The sequence below is a fragment of the Mesoplodon mirus genome (genome assembly GCF_964341445.2).
Source record: "Mesoplodon mirus genome assembly, chromosome: 10".
Classification (NCBI taxonomy): Eukaryota; Metazoa; Chordata; class Mammalia; order Artiodactyla; family Ziphiidae; genus Mesoplodon; species Mesoplodon mirus.
Window position 1 is genome coordinate 88,040,798 of NC_138986.1, and position 19,736 is coordinate 88,060,533.

General features: G+C 38.2%; 1 protein-coding gene across 8 annotated transcripts in view; it reads left to right on the forward strand.

Annotated features, from left to right (window-relative positions):
• Positions 1–19,736, forward strand: part of FAM135A (family with sequence similarity 135 member A) — a 116,757-nt gene that overhangs the window by 86,215 nt on the left and 10,806 nt on the right. For 5 of the 8 annotated variants that reach the window (XM_082634158.1, XM_082634157.1, XM_082634160.1 and 2 more), the window contains 7 exons: positions 878–1,032; positions 1,253–3,614; positions 5,118–5,284; positions 6,406–6,497; positions 7,005–7,102; positions 9,566–9,717; positions 11,317–11,427. In XM_082634158.1, the coding sequence (XP_082490284.1) occupies positions 878–1,032; positions 1,253–3,614; positions 5,118–5,284; positions 6,406–6,497; positions 7,005–7,102; positions 9,566–9,717; positions 11,317–11,427 (3,137 nt within the window). The remainder of the gene's footprint in view (positions 1–877; positions 1,033–1,252; positions 3,615–5,117; positions 5,285–6,405; positions 6,498–7,004; positions 7,103–9,565; positions 9,718–11,316; positions 11,428–19,736) is intronic. The other 3 variants (XM_082634162.1, XM_082634161.1, XM_082634164.1) reach the window with 2 other exon arrangements.

Consider the following 19,736-nt stretch of genomic DNA (forward strand, 5'->3'; position numbering starts at 1 on the left):
TTTGGCTTTAAAGAATATTTTGAGGACATTATGTTGAGTGAAAAAAGTCAGACATAAAAGAGTAAAGAATATATGACTCTGTTTATATGAAGTTCTGGAACACGTAAGACTAAGGTGAAGCAAGTCAGAAGAGTGGTTGTCTTGGTGTCGACTTGGGCTGGGAGTTTGCCTGGAAAGACATGAGAGTACTCTCTGGACAGGTGGAAAATGTTCTGTATCGTGTGTCTGTTGGTCAGAATCGTGCAGCCAAGATTTGTTTGTTTCAAAAATGTGAAGTATATGCCCCAACAGACAACTGTAAATAATCATAGGGTGTGTGGGTAGGCAGTGAGTGGAGGTACAGACAAAGCAAGAAAGGAAAACGTTTGTTGATGGGGCTTATGGTGCTGCTCTGTGTACTTTGATTTGTTTCAAATTTTCCGTAAGAAAGTTTTTTTAAAAAAACTGTTTTGCATTAGAAAGTTATATACCTTTTTTAAAATAGCTGTTAATTGTATTCATCAGTACGTGTTGATGTTTTTTTTTCAACATTATCACCAAGTCGTTAGCAGGCATTTGAGCTTTTGGTCTTTCTCCTCTATGCTATTCTCAGCTAATTAGGATGTTCAGACATTAAGCACAGATTACTCACTTTGAAATAACATTTAAAAGTATAGAAGAGTGTAATAGAAATTAAATAATTTATCAGTAAACCATAATTTTATTAGTCAGTAATTTTTGTCAACAAACCATAATTTTCATCGTACCAGTTTTTATCTCTGACCAAGAAGCTCTTTCGTAAGGAGGTTGTCTTGAGGAGGGGTGGTCCTGGAGAGACAATGAGGTGAAATTGGTGTGATTGTCTAGATTGCAGTCTGACGTAAGACATGTTTTTCAGTGCTCAGAGTCACCTCCAGATGTGCACCGCTCTCAAAAACACTTCCTTCTGCAGCTCTCTCCCACCCCTGCCTATTGAGTGTAGTGAATTAGATGGAGATCTCAATTCATTACCTGTGATCTTTGAAGACAGGTATTTAGGTGCAGTTACTGAAGGTAAGTGTAATCTAACTAAAATATGTAAGCTGTGTGTGTCATTTTCAGTATATTCTGTCTAATATACATAAAGCCATTCCTTAATATGGGGCTGTTTTCCCCCCTCCAGTTTTATTTATTTTTGAGGATATTAGAAAGTTATAGTCAGAGAAAGTAGTCTTAATCATATGAGTTCTTATACCTCGTTTTAAACCTGAATTTCTTTTTCTTTGGATAAAAGACTTAGATGCACCCTGGATGGGAATTCAGAGTCTTCAGAGATCAGAGTCCAGTAGAATGGATAAATGTGAGACTGAAGAAAGCTCTCTAGCTGGACTTTCCAGCCCAGAGTTGAAAGTCAGACCTGCTGGGGCCTCCAGTTTTTGGTCTACAGAAGGTGAAAAGCAGCTAACAAAGTCTCTAAAAGGAAAGAATGAAGAATCAAATAAATCCAAGGTTAAGGTTACTAAGCTCATGAAAACAATGAAACCTGAAAACACAAAAAAATTAATAAAACAGAACTCTAAGGATTCTGTGATTTTGGTAGGCTACAAATGTTTGAAAAGTACAGCATCAAATGATCTCTTTAAAAGCTTTGAAGGCAATCCTTCACATAGTCAGAAGGAAGGTCTGGACACCACAATATGTGGATATAATTTTGACCTAAAGACCTACATCAGACAGACAAGTCAAAAGGAAGCTAGCTATTTGCCAGCTAATACAGAGAGAACTGAACAAAAGTCTCCAGATATTGAAAATATGCAACCAGACCTGTTTGATCCTTTGAACTCTGGCAGCCTAAATCTTTGTGCAAATTTGTCCATTTCAGGTAAACTTGATATCTCCCAGGACGATAGTGAAATTGCACAAGTGGAACACAGTGTGGCATCCAGAAGTTCATCAGATGATTGCCATGATCATCAAACTGCCCCCACTTCGGGAGTTAGGACAATTGAAGTAAAGCCCTCTAATAAAGACCCTTTCAGTGGAGAGAAAATAACTGTTAAAATAGGACCTTGGACAGAGCTTCGACAAGATGAAATATTTGTGGATAGTTTACAACTACCCAACTTTGAGTCCTTAGAACCTAATGGTAAATCTAAATCTATAGAACTAACACTTGAAAAGGAAGCTTTGCAGGAAGCAAAGTGTCGTTCTGTTGGAGAATCACTAGCTAAGCTAAGAAGTAATCAACCTGCTTCTTCTACAGGAGAATATCATGTTGTAGTGAGTGGAGACTCAATTCAGTTACCAGATGTTAGGGCCACGTGCGCCTCGTCTCGGTTCTCAGATTCAGGTGTGGAAAGTGAACCAAGCTCTGTTGCAACACATCCAAACCCTGACCTAGTCTTTGAAACTGCACAAGGGCAAGGTCTTTACATTAACGAACGGTTATTTCCTCAGCTTTTGATGAAGCCGGATCATAATGTAAAGTTTTCAGTAGGCAGCCACTGTACTGAGAGCACAAGTGCTTTCAGTGAGATCCAGTCATCCTTAGCGTCCATAAACTCTCTGCCTTCTGACGATGAGCTGTCACCTGATGAAAATCCTAAGAAATTGGTTGTACCTGAATGCCACCTAAGCGATAGCAGAACCGTGTTGAAGCTAGGAACAATTGATGTGCCAAAATGTGACGATAGGAAAAAGTCAAGTATTATCTTGCAACAGCAGAGTGTTGTGTTTTCAGGGCATTTGGACAATGAAATGATAGCAATACATTCCTTAAATTCAAGCACTAAAGACCCTTTACAATTTGTTTTTTCAGACGAAGGTACTTCCAGTGATGTGAAAAGTAGTTGCAGCTCCAAACCTAACTTGGACACTGTGTGTAAAGACTCCCAGAGCCCTGATAAATCTAGTGACCCTGCAGGGACCGCAGTTCCGTTAAGTTCAGGACTGGTTTGTTCAGGCACCCCTTGTGTCGTTTCAGGTTCCATTTCTACCAGGACAGACGTCAGTGAAGATAGAACTGTGAAAAGAAAAAATAGCGATGCGTTAAATCTCAAACAAATGTATTCAGAAGCCCCTACAGTTAAAGATGAAACGCACCTGGGTACAGGTGACCCTTTTTCAACCAGTCCTGATATGGTAAAGCAAGGGCTTGTGGAAAATTATTTTGGCTGTCAAAGCAGTACAGATACTTCTGACACGTGCACTATTAGCTACAGCAATTCAGTTAGCCCTCAGAAGGAAGCTTCTGAAAAAGAAATTAGTAATCTTCAGCAGGACCAGGGTAAAGATGAGGAGGAAGAAGAGCAGGACCAACAAATGGTTCAAAATGGGTATTACGAAGAGACGGATGACCCCGCTTCGGCTGGGGCAGTACGTGCTCACTGCACAGACCGAGGTGCCCTAGAAGAAGAAAGATTTATCAGATCTGAAAAGATTAGCACTGACTATCTGAGGGATGGTATAACTATGCCTACTGTCTGTACTTCCGGCTGTCTGTCCTTCCCATCTGCACCACGAGAGTCTCCTTGTAGTGTTAAGTATTCTTCTAAGAGTAAATGTGATGCCATTACAAAGCAGCCAAGCAGCGCTTCTTACAACTTCACCTCATCACTGTCCTGGTATGAAAATTCACCAAAACCTCAAATACAAGCGTAAGTAATGGAGCACGATAGCACGTGCTACTAAAGAGAGAGAGAACATATATGTATATTTCTCCGGTAACATACATATTTCACGTTCTCTGGTTTCTGTAATACAGAACATGCTTCTTCGATTAGCTGTCTGAAATGGAGGAGTGAACTCAGTATACTCTTTGACAGACAGACCTGCAGTTCCCTGTATGACTGTTCTGTTCTGTAGGCTTGACTTGCCTGATACAGATTTTCCATTGGTAGCTTTATGGTAGAAGTATGGAATAATTGAGGTTAAAACCCTTTTTTTCCATCAATACCTCATCTATCCCCTGGTTAACTCCCAGACAAAAGTTAGGTTTTATATCTAGCAAATAAGGACAATATTAGATAATTGCTAGAAACTTCCTAAAGCCTACCAGACTTAGATTGCCTCAGCTAAGTCAATGTTTCCAGAATTGGGATTTAATGGACCAGTAAAAAAAAATCCAGAAAATTTTGAGCGTGACATAGGTTTACTAGCATGGCACTGGTTTTCTACTACCTTATTCCAGATGGAATTATAATCCCTGGAATAAAATGTCTGGGCATATCTACTGTAGGTTTTTTAAGCTCCCAGATCATTCTGATGTATACACACAAGTAAGACCCATGGTGCCTACACCTAGTGAGCCTAGCAAGGCGAGAACAGCCCATTGAAGACTTGTAATGTGCTGGGAAGCTGAAGGTTGCACCACCTCCTGGGTACCTCAGACTCTTCTGAGTCATTAGTTAAAGCAGTGGTCTGTATTCTTCACCCAGGGTGTCCCACTCAGTTTAGTGTTCATCAGCTTCTTGGAGTTTTATCAGTCCAAATGATCTAATGTTACGATAGTTAATAATTTTTGATGTTCTCAGTCCCCAAGTTGATTAGATATGTCACTTATTCTATCAGTAAATGAGTGTATGCCACCAATTTTATTTAATCACATCCCCCTCTTAGTTCTGTTCCTTCTTATTGGTATTTTTAGAGAAAAATACAAATAACCTCATCTACTAAATACTATACCTGCCATTCTCACTGCTACACTGTGTAGAATATCTCCTTCTTTTCCTTTTATATAAGATTGAAAAGGAGCAAAAAGGGTAAAATTTGATCACAGGATCAGCATCAGACTGTCCTCTGTGCAGTACTTCTCCCGTCTTTTCTATGCATACAGTATAAAATTCAGTAGAAAGCATAACTCCATTCCCAGTGTTTTCTTAGTGGATTTCAAGCTTAAAAGAATATTTTTAAGTGATGTCAGGCTTTAAATACTCATTGTATTTGGTCACAATATGTACTAAAAAATAGTAAAAAAAAAAAAAAAGTACTCTCTGATTTCTAAATCATTTAGGTGAACCCACATATTTTCATTATTTTAAAATCAAATATTTCTGGGTTTCCTCTTCTGCAGTTCTCTAAATGCAGCATATTATCTTTTGGGTTCTAAAAACTGAGTATAATACTTAGTAACGAGTGTTTTTTACACTATTTTGCTTCAGCTTCGTTCAGGCAAAAGAAGAATTGAAGCACCTTAAGCTCCCTGGGTTCATGTACAGCGATGTTCCTCTTCTGGCATCCTCAGTACCCTATTTTTGTGTGGAAGAGGAGGAGGAGGGCCATTCCGAAGACGGAGTCCATCTCGTTGTCTGTGTGCACGGCCTGGACGGTATGTAACGTCTGTGTGTGTAACCCGTAGCAACTCAATCTTTTCTTTTCCTAGTAGATCTCATTTAGTTTTATTTAATCTTTGACCTGAAAAAAGATTTCTAAATTGCTGATATTAATTAAATCTTAAATACTCTCTAAAACAGAGATGTGCTTAATTTTGCTGAGTATAATATTAGATTTCTTTGTAAAGTAAATTTTCCATGGAATTGACATCCACATGCCAACATTTTATTTATTTTAACTTCGGACTTTTCTGTCTTCTCTGTTTTTATTCTTTTTGTCAGCTGTCACCTCGTGGCAATCATTTTGTCTCCCTTTGATCATCTTTCTGCTTCCCTTTTAGCTTGCTGCTTTAAACCTTATGGACAAGAAAAATCAATACCTAAGAATTAAAGATTCACTGATTAATCAGGGTATAACTTAAATTCCTAATACCTTGTTTTGCTACTGTGGTTTTGTGACAGCTGTTTTGGTTACTCAACAGCCTATTTTTCTTGGTTAGGAACTATGTTAGAAGACACCAAATATCTCTGGACTAGCGGAGTATTACTGTGTTGTAAGGTGATTCTGTAGCAACAAATTGACAAAAGATTTTATGGATTATAAAAATGCTAAACACAGGTCGGAGCTAGTAAATTCTTATGAAGTTGGATATTTTTCTTTAAGAAAAACAAAACCGTGACTCTTAAGAAATAAAATATCTCTAACACTAACCTCTTTCCCCCAACTAATAAAATTTTCAAAGAATTATCCTCCAAGAAAGACTTCTTGGCCCAGTAGAATCTCTGGTAAATTCCTCTTTGAAATCATCAAGAAACACACTATCCCATGTTATAGGGAGGGAGACAGACACACTGCTTGGGGGGGGGTGGGGGCGGTGGCGAGAGCATCAATGCAACCAGACCTCTGAAGAGACAGGCTGTTGGAGGCCATTGCCAGCTGATGGAAATCTGCTGTGAAATAGACACTGAGGATTCTGGTTCCCAGGGCCTTGTCACTTCACAGCTGGCACAGGCCTACGCTTGTCCCCAAGAAGTGTAACAGAGTATGAGGGTGCGCATTGTACCTTTTGCTTTATCTCGTCCCTTAGGTATAACTTTCATTTTCTTCATTTTCTAGGTAACAGTGCAGATCTCCGGTTAGTAAAAACTTACATTGAACTTGGACTGCCTGGGGAAAGAATTGATTTCCTTATGTCTGAGAGAAATCAGGTACAGATAGCTGTGTTTTCAGTGGAAGCACACATTTTTCTATCAGTTTCTACCTAAATATTTGCTGACTACAAAATGCCTGTAGTGGTAGAAATAATTTTTCTGATTTCTATGAAGTGTAACAATTAATGCGTAGCCTAAGGAAGTAGAAGTGATTTACAGTTTGATTTATGAGCTATTTACATGTGCAAAATTCCTAGGATTTCACATTCTGTGCAAATATTTTAATTAAACCATTATAAATAACCTTAATAACCTTATGTTCAGTGTTGATAGTGGACTAAACGATTATCTAATGAAGTATTAAGAACAGTGAGCCTTTTTTTCCCCTAGAAATTCACTACTTGTTCATTTTAATATAATGAATAGTACATTCACTAACTTCTTTAAAAACCACTGGTCTTTAACCATATTTTCAATGCCTAAATTAAAAATAATGTTTATATTCAGTGTTTTATGTAATTACACATATTCAGTATATAACGTATCTATTTCGCTTTTGTTTAGAATGATACTTTCGCTGATTTTGATAGCATGACTGATCGCCTTCTGGACGAGATAATACAGTATATTCAGATATATAGTCTAACAGTCTCAAAAATAAGGTAACTTCTATAATATTACATAAATTGTTTTTATATCTTTATGAATTATAGAAAAATCACACAGAATTTCTGGTAATTTTGTTGTCCTATTCTGAAATATAGGATACCGCAACTCTAATTTAAAGAGAATAAAAATAAAAAGATTTTAGGGAAAGACCACATATTATATAATTCTGTTTATATGAATTGTCCAGAATTGGCAAAATTACAGAGATAGAGGTAGATCAGTGACTGCTTAGGTCTGGGGGAGAGGGGAGATGGTGTGGGGTGGGGCAGTGATAGCTAAAGAATATAAGGTTGGACTTCCCTGGTCGTGCAGTAGTTAAGCATCTGCCTGCCGATGCAATGGACACGGGTTCGAGCCCTGGTCCTGGAAGATCCCACATGCTGCGGAGCAACTAAGCCTGTGCACCACAACTACTGAGCCTGCTCTCTAGAGCCCACGAGCCGCAACTACTGAAGCCTGCATTCCTAGAGCCCATGCTCTGCAACAAGAGAAGCCACCGCAATGAGAAGCCCGCGCACCACAACAAAGAGTAGCCCCTGCTCACCACAACTAGAGAAAGCCTGCGTGCAGCAACGAAGACCCAACGCGGCCATAAATAAATAAATAAATAAAATTATTTTAAAAGAATGTAGGGTTTCTTTTTAAGGTGGTGAAATATTCTAAAATTTCTTGTAGTGATGGCTGCACTACTCCATAAATACACTAGAAAGCGTTGAATTGTACACCTTAAACGGCTGAATTGTATGGTATGTGAATGATATCTCAGTAAAGCTGTTACCAAAAAGAAAGGTTATAGGGAAATGGATATATATAAAAAAATGAAACTGTAAAATACTTTCAACATGTCATGACTATACTTGGAGAGTCAGCTTTCCACAAGCAGGAGATGATGATCAAATCAATATGTCTTATTATTTAATCACAGATGTTGTGAATAGACATGGGGGAGAGAAAAGCATTTGTTTCTTCTAGTCCGGTAAGAATTAAAGAAAAAGTCAAAACTAATCTTCCTGCCTCAAAAAGAGTAGAGTAAACTGATGAGTTTCACATCCCAGCTGGGTTAGAGGAGGAAGCTGGCTCTTTATACTCTAGGCTTTTGTAGAGTTTGCTTCCTCTTCGAAGTACAGAGTAGGGACAAAGAACAGAGAGAGCAGGTTTTTATTTGAAGTCACTCTTTAAAAATAGATTTCTGTTAAAATATGGTGGGAGATGCAAGTACGTGGAGGGTGGAGAGAGACTGTTTTCTTGTTCTAGTCATTCTCTTCATTTATGGATTTTTCATCTGTTTACTAAATTTTCTATAGTCATCTTGTATTCCTTTTATTAATTTGTTATTTTATGATGAGAAAATAAGTCTATTGTTTCAGTTCTTTTATTCATCCACCAAAGTATGCCCTCTTCTAGATTAGATGGTCAGTTATAATCAACCATTATCCAAAAGCTTGATTTGGTTGATTGAGGACTGTTCGTTATCAGACTTTAGTGTACAGCTTCAGGAAGTTTGCAGCTTGTCACTAGTTATATCTGTAAGCTAGTTATGTCTGTAAACTAGTTATATCTGTAAACTACTTTTAAGACAGCTTTCAGGCTTTCTTCTTTCACTGTTAATTGTCCCGAGGGATTCATATACTGTCTATTGTAAAATAATGGTAGGCAAAAAGGCTCTTTTGATTTAAACTATTCCTTAATAAAGGTGAAATGCTTTATAAGTATTAGTTATTCTTTTGGTATAATTTTAGACTTACAGTCAGAAAATGCACATTTTTTTTCCTGTGGCTTGAAAGTACTTGGTCAGAGAACTCCCCTCCTTGGAGTGTGGACCAGAGAATAAGAGAAATGGGGATATAATGTCTCCTAAATCATGCTTATATGTATAATTTCATTATTTTGTTTTAAATCATGACTTAACAGGTAAATAATTGGTGTGTGTACCTAAAGATGCAAATTTATCATCTAGTCAATATATTAGCACTTTTAAAATGTATTTCTTTCTAAGCAATTACGAACTAGGAGTAAAAATCTTCTGATAAGTAGTATCCTATTTCTGTAGAGTAAGTATATAAACTCTATAATAATAGGAATTTTCTGATAAGTAGTATCCTATTTCTGTAGAGTAAGTATATAAACTCTATAATAATAGGAATTTTCTGATAAGTAGTATCCTATTTCTGTAGAGTAAGTATATAAACTCTATAATAATAGGAATTTTCTGATAAGTAGTATCCTATTTCTGTAGAGTAAGTATATAAACTCTATAATAATAGGCATTTTCTGCTACATTCTCACATTTTTTTGCTTCAAAATATAAGTTATGTCATTTCAGAGTGTCAAAGCATAGTTTTAAAACAGAACATTTTAAATGCTTAGTATTTCACATCTATGTCTAGTGATAGCAGCTTTTATTATTTTCTTTAAACTAATACTATGGGAGAAATGTCATTTTGTTTCTCTTATAGCTTTATTGGGCATTCGTTGGGCAACTTAATAATCCGTTCAGTGCTTACAAGGCCACGGTTTAAATATTACCTTGACAAACTTCATACCTTCCTATCACTCTCTGGACCTCACCTTGGTACGCTCTACAACAGCAGTACTCTTGTTAATACAGGTAAGAAGTTTTATTGTCCAGTACAAAAATTATGGCGTGGGGAGAATATTTAAATACAAATTTAATGTTTTCTGGTGTTTACTTTAGAGCAAGTTTGTCATGTACTTGGAATTTCATGAAACAAAAGATGTATCTGTTCTTCTAGTTTGTCATGCACATGAAATAAGCTGACAAAACTCATTTCAGAAAATGATGTCATATTGAGATATTTGTCACATCACAAGAACATGTTTTCCCGTTTTATCATTAAACTGTTTAAATATTTTCAGTAAATGTTAGTCTTATAAACAGGCTATTTTGTTGTTCCATTAGTTGAGCAGATAACAAATATCTATGCTTAATACATTTTAAAGTTATAAAATATTTTATGTAGAACATTAACTCTGATTTTGGTTTGATAGTGATAAAGGGATATTATGAGAAAATAAATTCTAAACTTTTAAAAGAAATTAAAGTAAAAATTAAGACATCAATTTTGAATAGAATAAATATGCTCATTAAGAAGGATCTGATACTTGATTTGCCCTTTACTTGGCTTTGTTTTTCCCTTAGAATTTTAAAATGGCTTTTATAGTTTAGTCAGTTGATTCCCATTGTAAGAATTAGATTTCTTTCTGACTTTTTTTCATTGAGCCTTGAAACTCTTATTTCCATTTTCTCTTCTACTTCTTTCATTGACAAGTAAACCATACCATTTTCCTTTGTATCCCATTTCAAATGGTGGTATTCAAAATCTAGCTAGTTGTAGATTTTTACAGTTTCAAAAAGAGGGCATGAGAAAAATGAAATCCATAAATAGTACAAAATAGAGCCCAGTATGAGTCGGATGCAGTACTTTGAATTTCTTTCTTTTGAATTTCTTTCTTCACTAAACTTTTCTCCAGATAGACTTTCAATTGGCAGCTTTAATCAGTTAAAGGGTTTTCTCCCTCTTTTCCTCCCCTGTTCACCTCAATAATACAATCAACAAAAGTAGAAATGAATAGTCTACAATCTTGAAAACCAGCTCCAGAGTGATTGAGGTTTCACTTAAGGCAAAGATGCACTTAAATACGGGTAACTGGTAATATAAAGAAATGCAATTAAATATGACACTTAAATTATATTCAGCTGTTACTAGAAAACGTTATCCAGTTGCTCATCCTTAGAGTTGGTCCTTATCCAGTTAGTCTCCCGTGACTGACCTGTGATTGTCTGTAAAGGCTCCGTGCTCAGGCATGTGGATCTACTACTGTGTTTAAAGTTTACTCCCCCTCTGCTTCATTATAATTTGAACAAGTATATCTAAAGGTGTAATTTTCCCAAATGTGTTCTTCATAGACCATTACCTATTTCATTACCTAATGAGGTAGAAATAAATAACAAGCCCTCTGTCACCACTATAAACCCATCATTAACCTCTGTGTGTCTGTATGTTTATATTTGTTATCAGAAAATGGAAATATTTTGCAAATATATGTTTTATTCGCCAACAAAATGCTAATTTGGGAGATATTTTGAAGTGAAATATATATATTAAAATGAATAACATGGGCATATGGTACTATGTATTTCCGGTTTATAACTCTCACATATCACATACCATGTATAACTCTCTAGGTCTGTGGTTTATGCAGAAATGGAAAAAATCAGGTTCTCTTTTGCAACTGACATGTCGAGATCATTCAGACCCTCGCCAGACTTTCTTATACAAGCTTAGTAATAAAGCCGGTAAGTATATATAAACAGTTTTGAAAACACTCACTTGAAAACCTTTTTAAAAATAAACCTTTAACAAATCAATTATCAACATGTCTTTCTGGTGATTAAAAAACTATCAGTCAGTTGTTATTTCTTAATAGTGAAATAGACTCACAGTTAAAACTAAGCAATTGATAGCATGGTTTAATTTTTTTTTACATGATTGTATTTATTTTTTGTGAGCTGCACAGCTACTTTGAAGTTATCCTAAAATTTTTGGCCTATATAATTCAAACCAGCTATAAGTTAAGTTTTTGAACTAGGCCTCTGCGTGTCCTAGCCCTCCTGTCCTTCTAGCTGCCCCCAACCCCAGTCCTCAGCCTTTGTTTTAAACTGCCACATTTTTTTTTTACTTTCCTATTATAAGCATTTCTGGAAAATGTCAGAAACGAAACCATTAATAGTTATTCCTTCTTCAGATTCTCACCACTGGATGGATCTTGTTACTCATCTCTCATTAACCAGTTATTAAATATATTCCCCATCTTGCATGTGTATTCTAAGCTTTTACTCCCGGAAGTCCCCAGCTGGTCCTTGGCCATTCATTCTCACGCTCTGTAAGTGACCTCGCCTGTGACCTTTCCTCTCTCCTGGACTCATCCTCGCACTCACAGATTCCCGGCACATTCCTTCCACTGTGTCCTTTGAGGTCTCCGCTTGAGGAGAAGAGACTGCCCTCATCTGTACGTTCCTCAAAGAATGTGATCGCCACTTCCTGCTGAAAATGGAGCCATAACTGAAAGCCGGCTATTCCCCAGCCCGCCCCCGCCTGCCCACTCCCCCGGCTGTGGAACAGAGGGTGGCACACTTTTTTGCTAAAGGGCTGGATAGTAAACATTTTGGCTTGTGGGCCATAGGATCTCAGTTGTAAATCACTCAACATACCACTGGAGCCCAAAAACAGCTGTAGACAACACATGAGCTACTGAGTGTGGCTGCATTTCAAAACAACTTTATTTACCAAAAAAAAAAAAAAAGGCAGCAGTCCAGACAACACAGGCCTGCCATAGAAGCAGCTGGATTTCTTGATTTCTCGGTTACTGAGGCCCACCTAGAGCGGGAGCCTGTCCTCTTGCTTTCCATCCCTCCCAGTCGTGACTCCTCCACCGCCACGTGAAACTGCTTCCTTTGAGCCTCAGCCTTCTCGTCGTCTTCAGTATAGTGCTCTCCTGGGCCCTCCTTGCATCTTCAGTGAGAACTTTGAAAAGAGTTCATTGACAAATATTTATTACACAGTTATGCTTAGGAAAAGATACATTTCCTTTTTTAATTGTACGATTTTCTTTTTTTTTTAATTTATTTTATTTATTTTACTTTTGGCTGCATTGGATCTTCGTTGCCACTTGCAGGCTTTCTCTAGTTGTGCGAGCAGGGGCTACTCTTTGTTGCAGTGCATGGGCTTCTCATTGCAGTGGCTTCTCTTGTTGTGGAGCACAGGCTCTAGGCGCACGGGCTTCAGTAGTTGGGGCACGTGGGCTCAGTCGTTGTGGCTCGCGGGCTCTAGAGCGCAGGCTCAGTAGTTGCAGCTCACGGGCTTAGTTGCTCTGCGGCATGTGGGATCTTCCCAGACCAGGGCTCAAACCCATGTACCCTGCAGTGGCAGGCGGATTCTTAACCACTGCGCCACCAGGGAAGCCCGGAAAAGATATTTTTCTTGAACCTTAATATACTTAATCCTGGCATCATTTTTGGTAATTTGATCAGCCGACCCTTTAGATGATTCACCAAGCATTACAGAGCCTTTCTCAACTCTGGTAACCTTCTGTTCCACTCCACTGTGAACCCTTACCCATGGCTACACTCCACCCAGAAATTTCAACCAATATTCCACTCTGTCACTGTAATAGCGTGTCCTTTCTCTCTCACTTCCTCATTCTTGCCTGCTTTCTAGATTCAGTTAAGATCCCTACTTTATCTTCTTAAGGTGACCCTGTGCCTCAGGGTTTCATCCCCTTCCTGACCCGTCTCAGGCCCTGTGAATTATCACTTGCATCATTCATAGGCTGTCACCCTTTGCTTTCTATCATAGCCAACTAGCAAACCTGTACTACCGCTTCTTCACCTGGCCTGTTGAGCTCCGCCACAAAGGACACGCAGACGTGCACATCACTACTGCTGTGGATCTGTGGCTTCCCTGTTTGGTTATCTCTTAGTAGCTTTCTACTCATTCCCTTCAAAGTTTCTCACCTCTTTTCCTCAGACTTAAACTACTGCTGCTGCCTGCACTTCCACAAATGGCTCTATTTCCTGTTCTATCTGTGAAAGTCAAGGCCGTCAAGCAAGGACTTTCCTACTTCCTTCTGTTGGCCTACAAGCATTAGCATACCTAGACCTGTGTGTGCAGCTGCCTACAGAGTATATTTACTTAGATGTCTCATGGGTGCCTCCCGTGCAGTGTGTTCAAACACCTCCTGTTTCCCCTCAGGTTGGCTTCTCTGCATCTACCCAGGCAGAAACTCAGAAGTTGTTCTTGACACCTCTTTCTCTCTTTCCCCCCATCTGCTGAGATACCAGGCCCTGAGACGTCCAGCCTGCTTGGCAGCTGGTGGAGCCTCCCTTTCCTTCCTTTGTGACTGCCTTAGTCCAGCCTTCATCACTTTCACTTAGATGAGCGCTGTGGCCTCCAAACTGGTTATCCTGCCTCCTGTACGCCCCCCTTTTCCTCTGTCTCACTTCCTCATTGGATGAAATGATTTTCTAAAAATTAAATCAGACCGTACCGGTCCTGTTCAAAACCCCTCCAGAGCCCCTTAGTTTTCAGGATGAAGCGTAGAGTCCGTGGCTTAGGGCATCAAATCCTGTATAATCTGGCTCCTGGTTCTCTCATGTGCTCCGTATCCTCCTCTTTGCACACGGGCATCCTTTGCTGTAGTCACGTCTCACGTGTCTGTGCTTCCTCGCCTTCACCATGCTGCGTCTGCCACCATTCCTCCCCGTGCGTTTGCCCATCTTTGTAGCACTGATTCTCTTCGTCTTCTAAAATGACACTCCAGCACCACCTGCTCTCCGGAGCTTTCCCTGACGCCCTGGCTAACGCGGTGCTCCTCTGCTGGCAGAGGACCAGCACATGCCTTCATAGCCCAAATCTCATGTCTCAGGACTGACCGCAGGAATGAATTCCACTCCTCGTTTGCCTGCTACATATCTGTGCTTATATTTCAAACTAAGTGTGTCTAAAATCGACAGTTTCTTCTTTTGCTCCCTCTTTTTTTGACCTTTTCTAAATGTTACTCTGTCCTCTAGATTACTGGGTTTGAAACACCTCAGGGTCATCCTTGATTGACCCCACTTCTTTTCTTTGCATACCACATCCCAAGATAGATAGTGTCATCTCTGAACTGTTGTAACGTTATATATGAACCTCTTTTATCATAGTCATTTATAGCTTATCTCATGTCAGTCATTTTTATGTATCTCAACCTTTTTTCCTTAAGTGGGAAGATCTGTCATGACAACCCTTTCCCACCCCCCCACATACCCTCAGCATTTACGGTAGTTCTTCCTAGTAGGTGTTCGCTGTCAACCGATTGAATCAATGAGTAATCTTTTCAATATTATGTTTGGTATCCAAAAGCAGGTCAAATACTGTACGGTAAGCTGAAAATCAAACCCATATATTTGGTGAAGGCTGAAGTAGCTTGAACTTGTAAACTTAAGCCCTGGCCTTTTTTTTTTTTTTTTTTTGCGGTACGCGGGCCTCTCGCTGCCGTGGTCTCTCCCGTTGCGGAGCACAGGCTTCGGACGCCCAGGCTCAGTGGCTCAGCCATGGCTCACGGGCCCAGCTGCTCCGTGGCATGTGGGATCTTCCCGGACCGGGGCACGAACCCGTGTTCCCTGCATCGGCAGGCAGACTCTCAACCACTGCACCACCAGAGAAGCTCAGCCCTGGCCTTTTAAATCCATTTTTCATCTTCATTCCTCTCGCCATGTCTTCTATCCTGCTCTTGAAACGTTTGATACGAACACTAGACAGATTTAGTCACTGAATACAGCCCACTTCATTTGAGTCTTATTTTAACCTTTTCAAGATTCTGCCTTAAATACTGCTGTCAATATGAGAAAGAGAATTGGGAATAGTTATTTCATGTGTCGTCTGTTATTAGAATCAGTGAAAGAAAAGTTCTTTTGTAGGTGGAGTTTTGTGATTTTGTTTCTAAGGGTACAAAGTAACAACAGTAGGGTATTTACAGTACACAGAAATACATACTTGATTCACAAAACCACAAGATATTCCTACAAAATCAAATACACCACATAGTTCTCATGTGAGAAAAACTTACCCTGACTAGAACCATTATGTGTAGCTATGTGTATAGCATTGTGAGTAGCTATGGAGTTTGTACCGGTGCTGCTGACAGGATAGGAAATGTATGAAAGGCAAAGCTGAATGTAAGTACTCCCTGGGGCCTGTGTATTTACACTGCATTTTCCAAAGTGAGATTTAATTAGCAGTAGTGCTAATAGCAACATAAGAAAATAAAAACACTAAAGAAAGCATAACTGTAAAATTTTACTGTAAAAATTCTATAAATCATGGCATTACCCAACTGCCTGAACAGATACTTATATCACTAAGTTTATAATTATTAGTAGATATGAGTAGGTCTTTTGTACTTGAGTTATTTTTTAAGGATTAGTTAAAACTTTTCGTTACAAGTTATTAATTTATTATTTGCCTTTTAATGCGTGGCAGGACTTTCATCTCCCCCCCGTTTGTGCCAGTGTAGCACTGTTTAAGAGGCATTTGAAGGTACACATAGATACTAGTTTTAGCTGAAACACTGACAAAGGTTACTTGATCTAAATATTAAGTAATTCTGTTTCTTCATTGGTAAAATGGGAATAATAGTATCTTCCTCACAAGACCATTAAAGGTTGAATGAGATAATTCATGTAAAATGATTATGGTCTGAATAGCACAAAACTCAGTAAATATTAGTTGGTAAAAATAGCTCTAAATGAAGAAGCGCCTGAACTAAAATAGTATTAGTATTATAGATTATAGAAATTTGCTTTCACATTAACATCATAAATGTATTTTAGGAGATTTTCTTTTTAGCAGAACTGTCAGTATTACTAACTATAAAAATTGTTCAAATGACTTATTAAAATTGTTTTTGTGTTTTAAGATTTCTACTTGTAGCTAGAAATGAATTTATTAGTATACACCTGAATTGAATTAGTATTATTATGGAACATAGCGTGAAAGCATACTATGTTTTCTAATAATAACTAGTACATTAAATAATGCTAAAATATAGAAATAAATAATAGCCAACACACAAGGCACATACTGTATTCCAGGTGCCACCCAAGCATGTCATACATGTGGGTGTGTTTAACCTTATGAAGTAGGAGCCCCATGGCCCCACTTTGCAGGTGAGGACACAGATGCCCAGAGTGGCCAGACGCCACCTCAGCCCAGAAACTAGTGCCTCAGCCCAGAAACTAGTACCACAGCCATCATGCGTGGTCAGACCAGGTCATGTTAAGCCAGTGATGTATACTTTCAAGAACTTGAGAAGGTTATCCTAATTGTAGTTTTAAATGTTAACAAATATTCATTAATTGATTTTAAAATTATAATATTGTCATGGGAGTTGGAACAGGTCTCTCTGAGCTATGTTTTTTTCCTTTCTTTTTTTTTAATCATCTAAAGAATTATGAGAAATGAGTAGTCAATTCCTAGGAAACTGCTACACCTGTATATGTACATAAAATTCTTTATTCACAAAGTAGAAATATATGGGTTCACATCAGAAACATAATAAAACAGGAAAACATAGAGCAGTGTTTACTTAACCAATTAATGTAGCCAGTATGCTATTCTCAGGTATTTTTAAACAATCAAGAGCCCTAGAGATAACTGTTCTTTTATATTTTACTCTGCTAAAGCTATAAAGTCTTTGATGCCCTGATCCAATTATTGCTTCTGTTTCTTCTGAATGGCCAATTTCCTATTCTTTTGATAAAGCGTAAAATCACCTGTCTAAAGCAAAATCTAGCCTTCTACCCTCTTCCCTTGTTTATTTAAGCAAAGCCTCCCCTGTGGGTCTTCATTTTGAAATAGTCTTCTTCTCTGCAACATATCATTGGTTAATAGCGTTCGTTAATCGAAAGCTATTCATTATTTTAAAATTAAGGAAGCATTTAAAAGCCTAAAATAATTTGAGTGATTTCTAAAGCAATTAAGAAATGTTATCTTTTTGTAAAAATCAGGTATTTATTAAGTGTGAATTGCCTTTGTTGTTTTGTGAACACAGTAGATATTGTAGAGGGCTACAGAAACGTTACATTTAAAGAAATTATCTTTTTTGATTAAGGCATTACAATTATAAACAATGATTAAATTTTTAAAAAATTTTATTGCAGTCTAGTGTTATGTTAGTTTCAGGTGTACACCAAAGTGAATCAGATATACATATACATATATCCACTCTTTTTTTAGATTCTTTTCCCATATAGGCCATTACAGAGTATTGAGTAGAGTTCCCTGTGCTATACAGTAGGTCCTTATTAGTTATCTATTTTATACATAGTAGTGTGTATATGTCAATCCCAATCTTCCAATTTATCCCTCCTCCCCTTTCCCCCCAGTAACCATAAGTTTGTTTGCTACATCTGTAACTCTGTCTCTGCTTTGTAGATAAGTTCATTTGTACACTTTTTTTTAGATGCCACATAGAAGCAATATCATATGATAACTGATTAAATCTTATGGCAGCTTTTAACTAAAAAATCTATAGCATCCTACAGATTGCTGATAGAGTATATCAATAATTTACACCATATAGTTGCTAGCATGTCCTCATTGAATATCAAGGGAAAGAAAGATGAAGGGACCTAGAGCCATGTGGAAGGTAAACAGTAGACTGTATCTGGATGAGGTGACAGCAGTGCTGAGTAGTCAAGATTACACAGAGAGACGGCTCGGGGGCTCTCCTGTATGCCACGATCAGGGCTCAAAAAGAGCCAAAGAACACTCTACCCATTGTTGGAATGTCAAGAACAAAACATCCTTATTTTTAAATCTTCCTAAAAACATCTGCTTAGCATCTCTTTACCAGCTGTTGAATTCTGACAAATAAAATATAACAATTAAAGAAGTCTCCTGCTGTGCTACTATGGTACCAGATAATCTTTTCTTCCAGCAGATTACAGAGGTGTTTAATAATAGGTATCACTTGATTTGTAATTAACATTTGTATTTTGTTTCTGAAAGTGTAGGAAAGTGTCAGCAGCAGCTTACATTATTTTAGGAAGCAAATTCTTTCAAATGTATTTAAAATAAATGAGTAAAAATAAGAATAGTTTAATATTGAGTAGACTATGTCCATTTAGAAAGCACAGGGTTTCTCAGCCTCAGCACTTTGACATTCAGGGCTGGATATTCTTTGTTGTCAGGATCTGTCCTGTGCGTTGTAGGATATTTAGCAGCATCCCTGGCCTCTACCTGCTAAATGCCAGTAGAGCACGCACCCATCAGCACCTCACACGCCCCACCCCCTGCTTGTGAGAAACAGCGTTGTCTCCAGACACTGCTAAATGTTCCCTGGAGTGCAAAGCCACCAGTTCAGAACTGCTATTTTTGCCAGTTCCAGAAAGTGTCCAGAGATGAGTCAATATGAATTGCTTTAAAACTCATTAAATTTTTCAGAAAAATAAATGAGCAGCCAAAAATATCAGGAAGACTAAGATAATGAAGGTGAAAGTTACCATTACAATGTTCGTTCATATGTAAACCATGTAATTATGCGCTCCAGAAAAATATTGAACATTTACTTTAATCTTTTTCTTAGCAATCCTGAAAAATAACTAAAATATTTAGAAACTTTTCCAGTTAAACTGTCTCACTCTATAGATGGGGAAATCGTGTTACTTTCCCAAGTTAGAGGTAACTTTTCAACCGAGAATGAGTCACCTTGGGCTGAGTGAAGTGCTAACCCGAAGGCCAGTGGACGAGACCGTCTGAGCAGGTAGAATCAGTGCAGGTGCAGAGAGGATGAACCTACAGTACAAGCCTCCCCAATACACACCTCAGACATTGTCATCAGCTGGACTTCAGCTCGGGTGAAGTGCTGCCATGATTCCCACCAGCACTGCGCCTCGGGGGCTACCATGTTTCTCTTTGAGTTTCTGCCCTCTCCAGCCATCACTGCTACACAGGAATGGAAACCAGAAGACTCAAAAAAGGGTCAGAGTCTGTTTAACTTGGTTCTTGGCTAATACAAAAAGCAAACCTTCCATACAGAAGCACAGTACTAGTAATAATACACTGT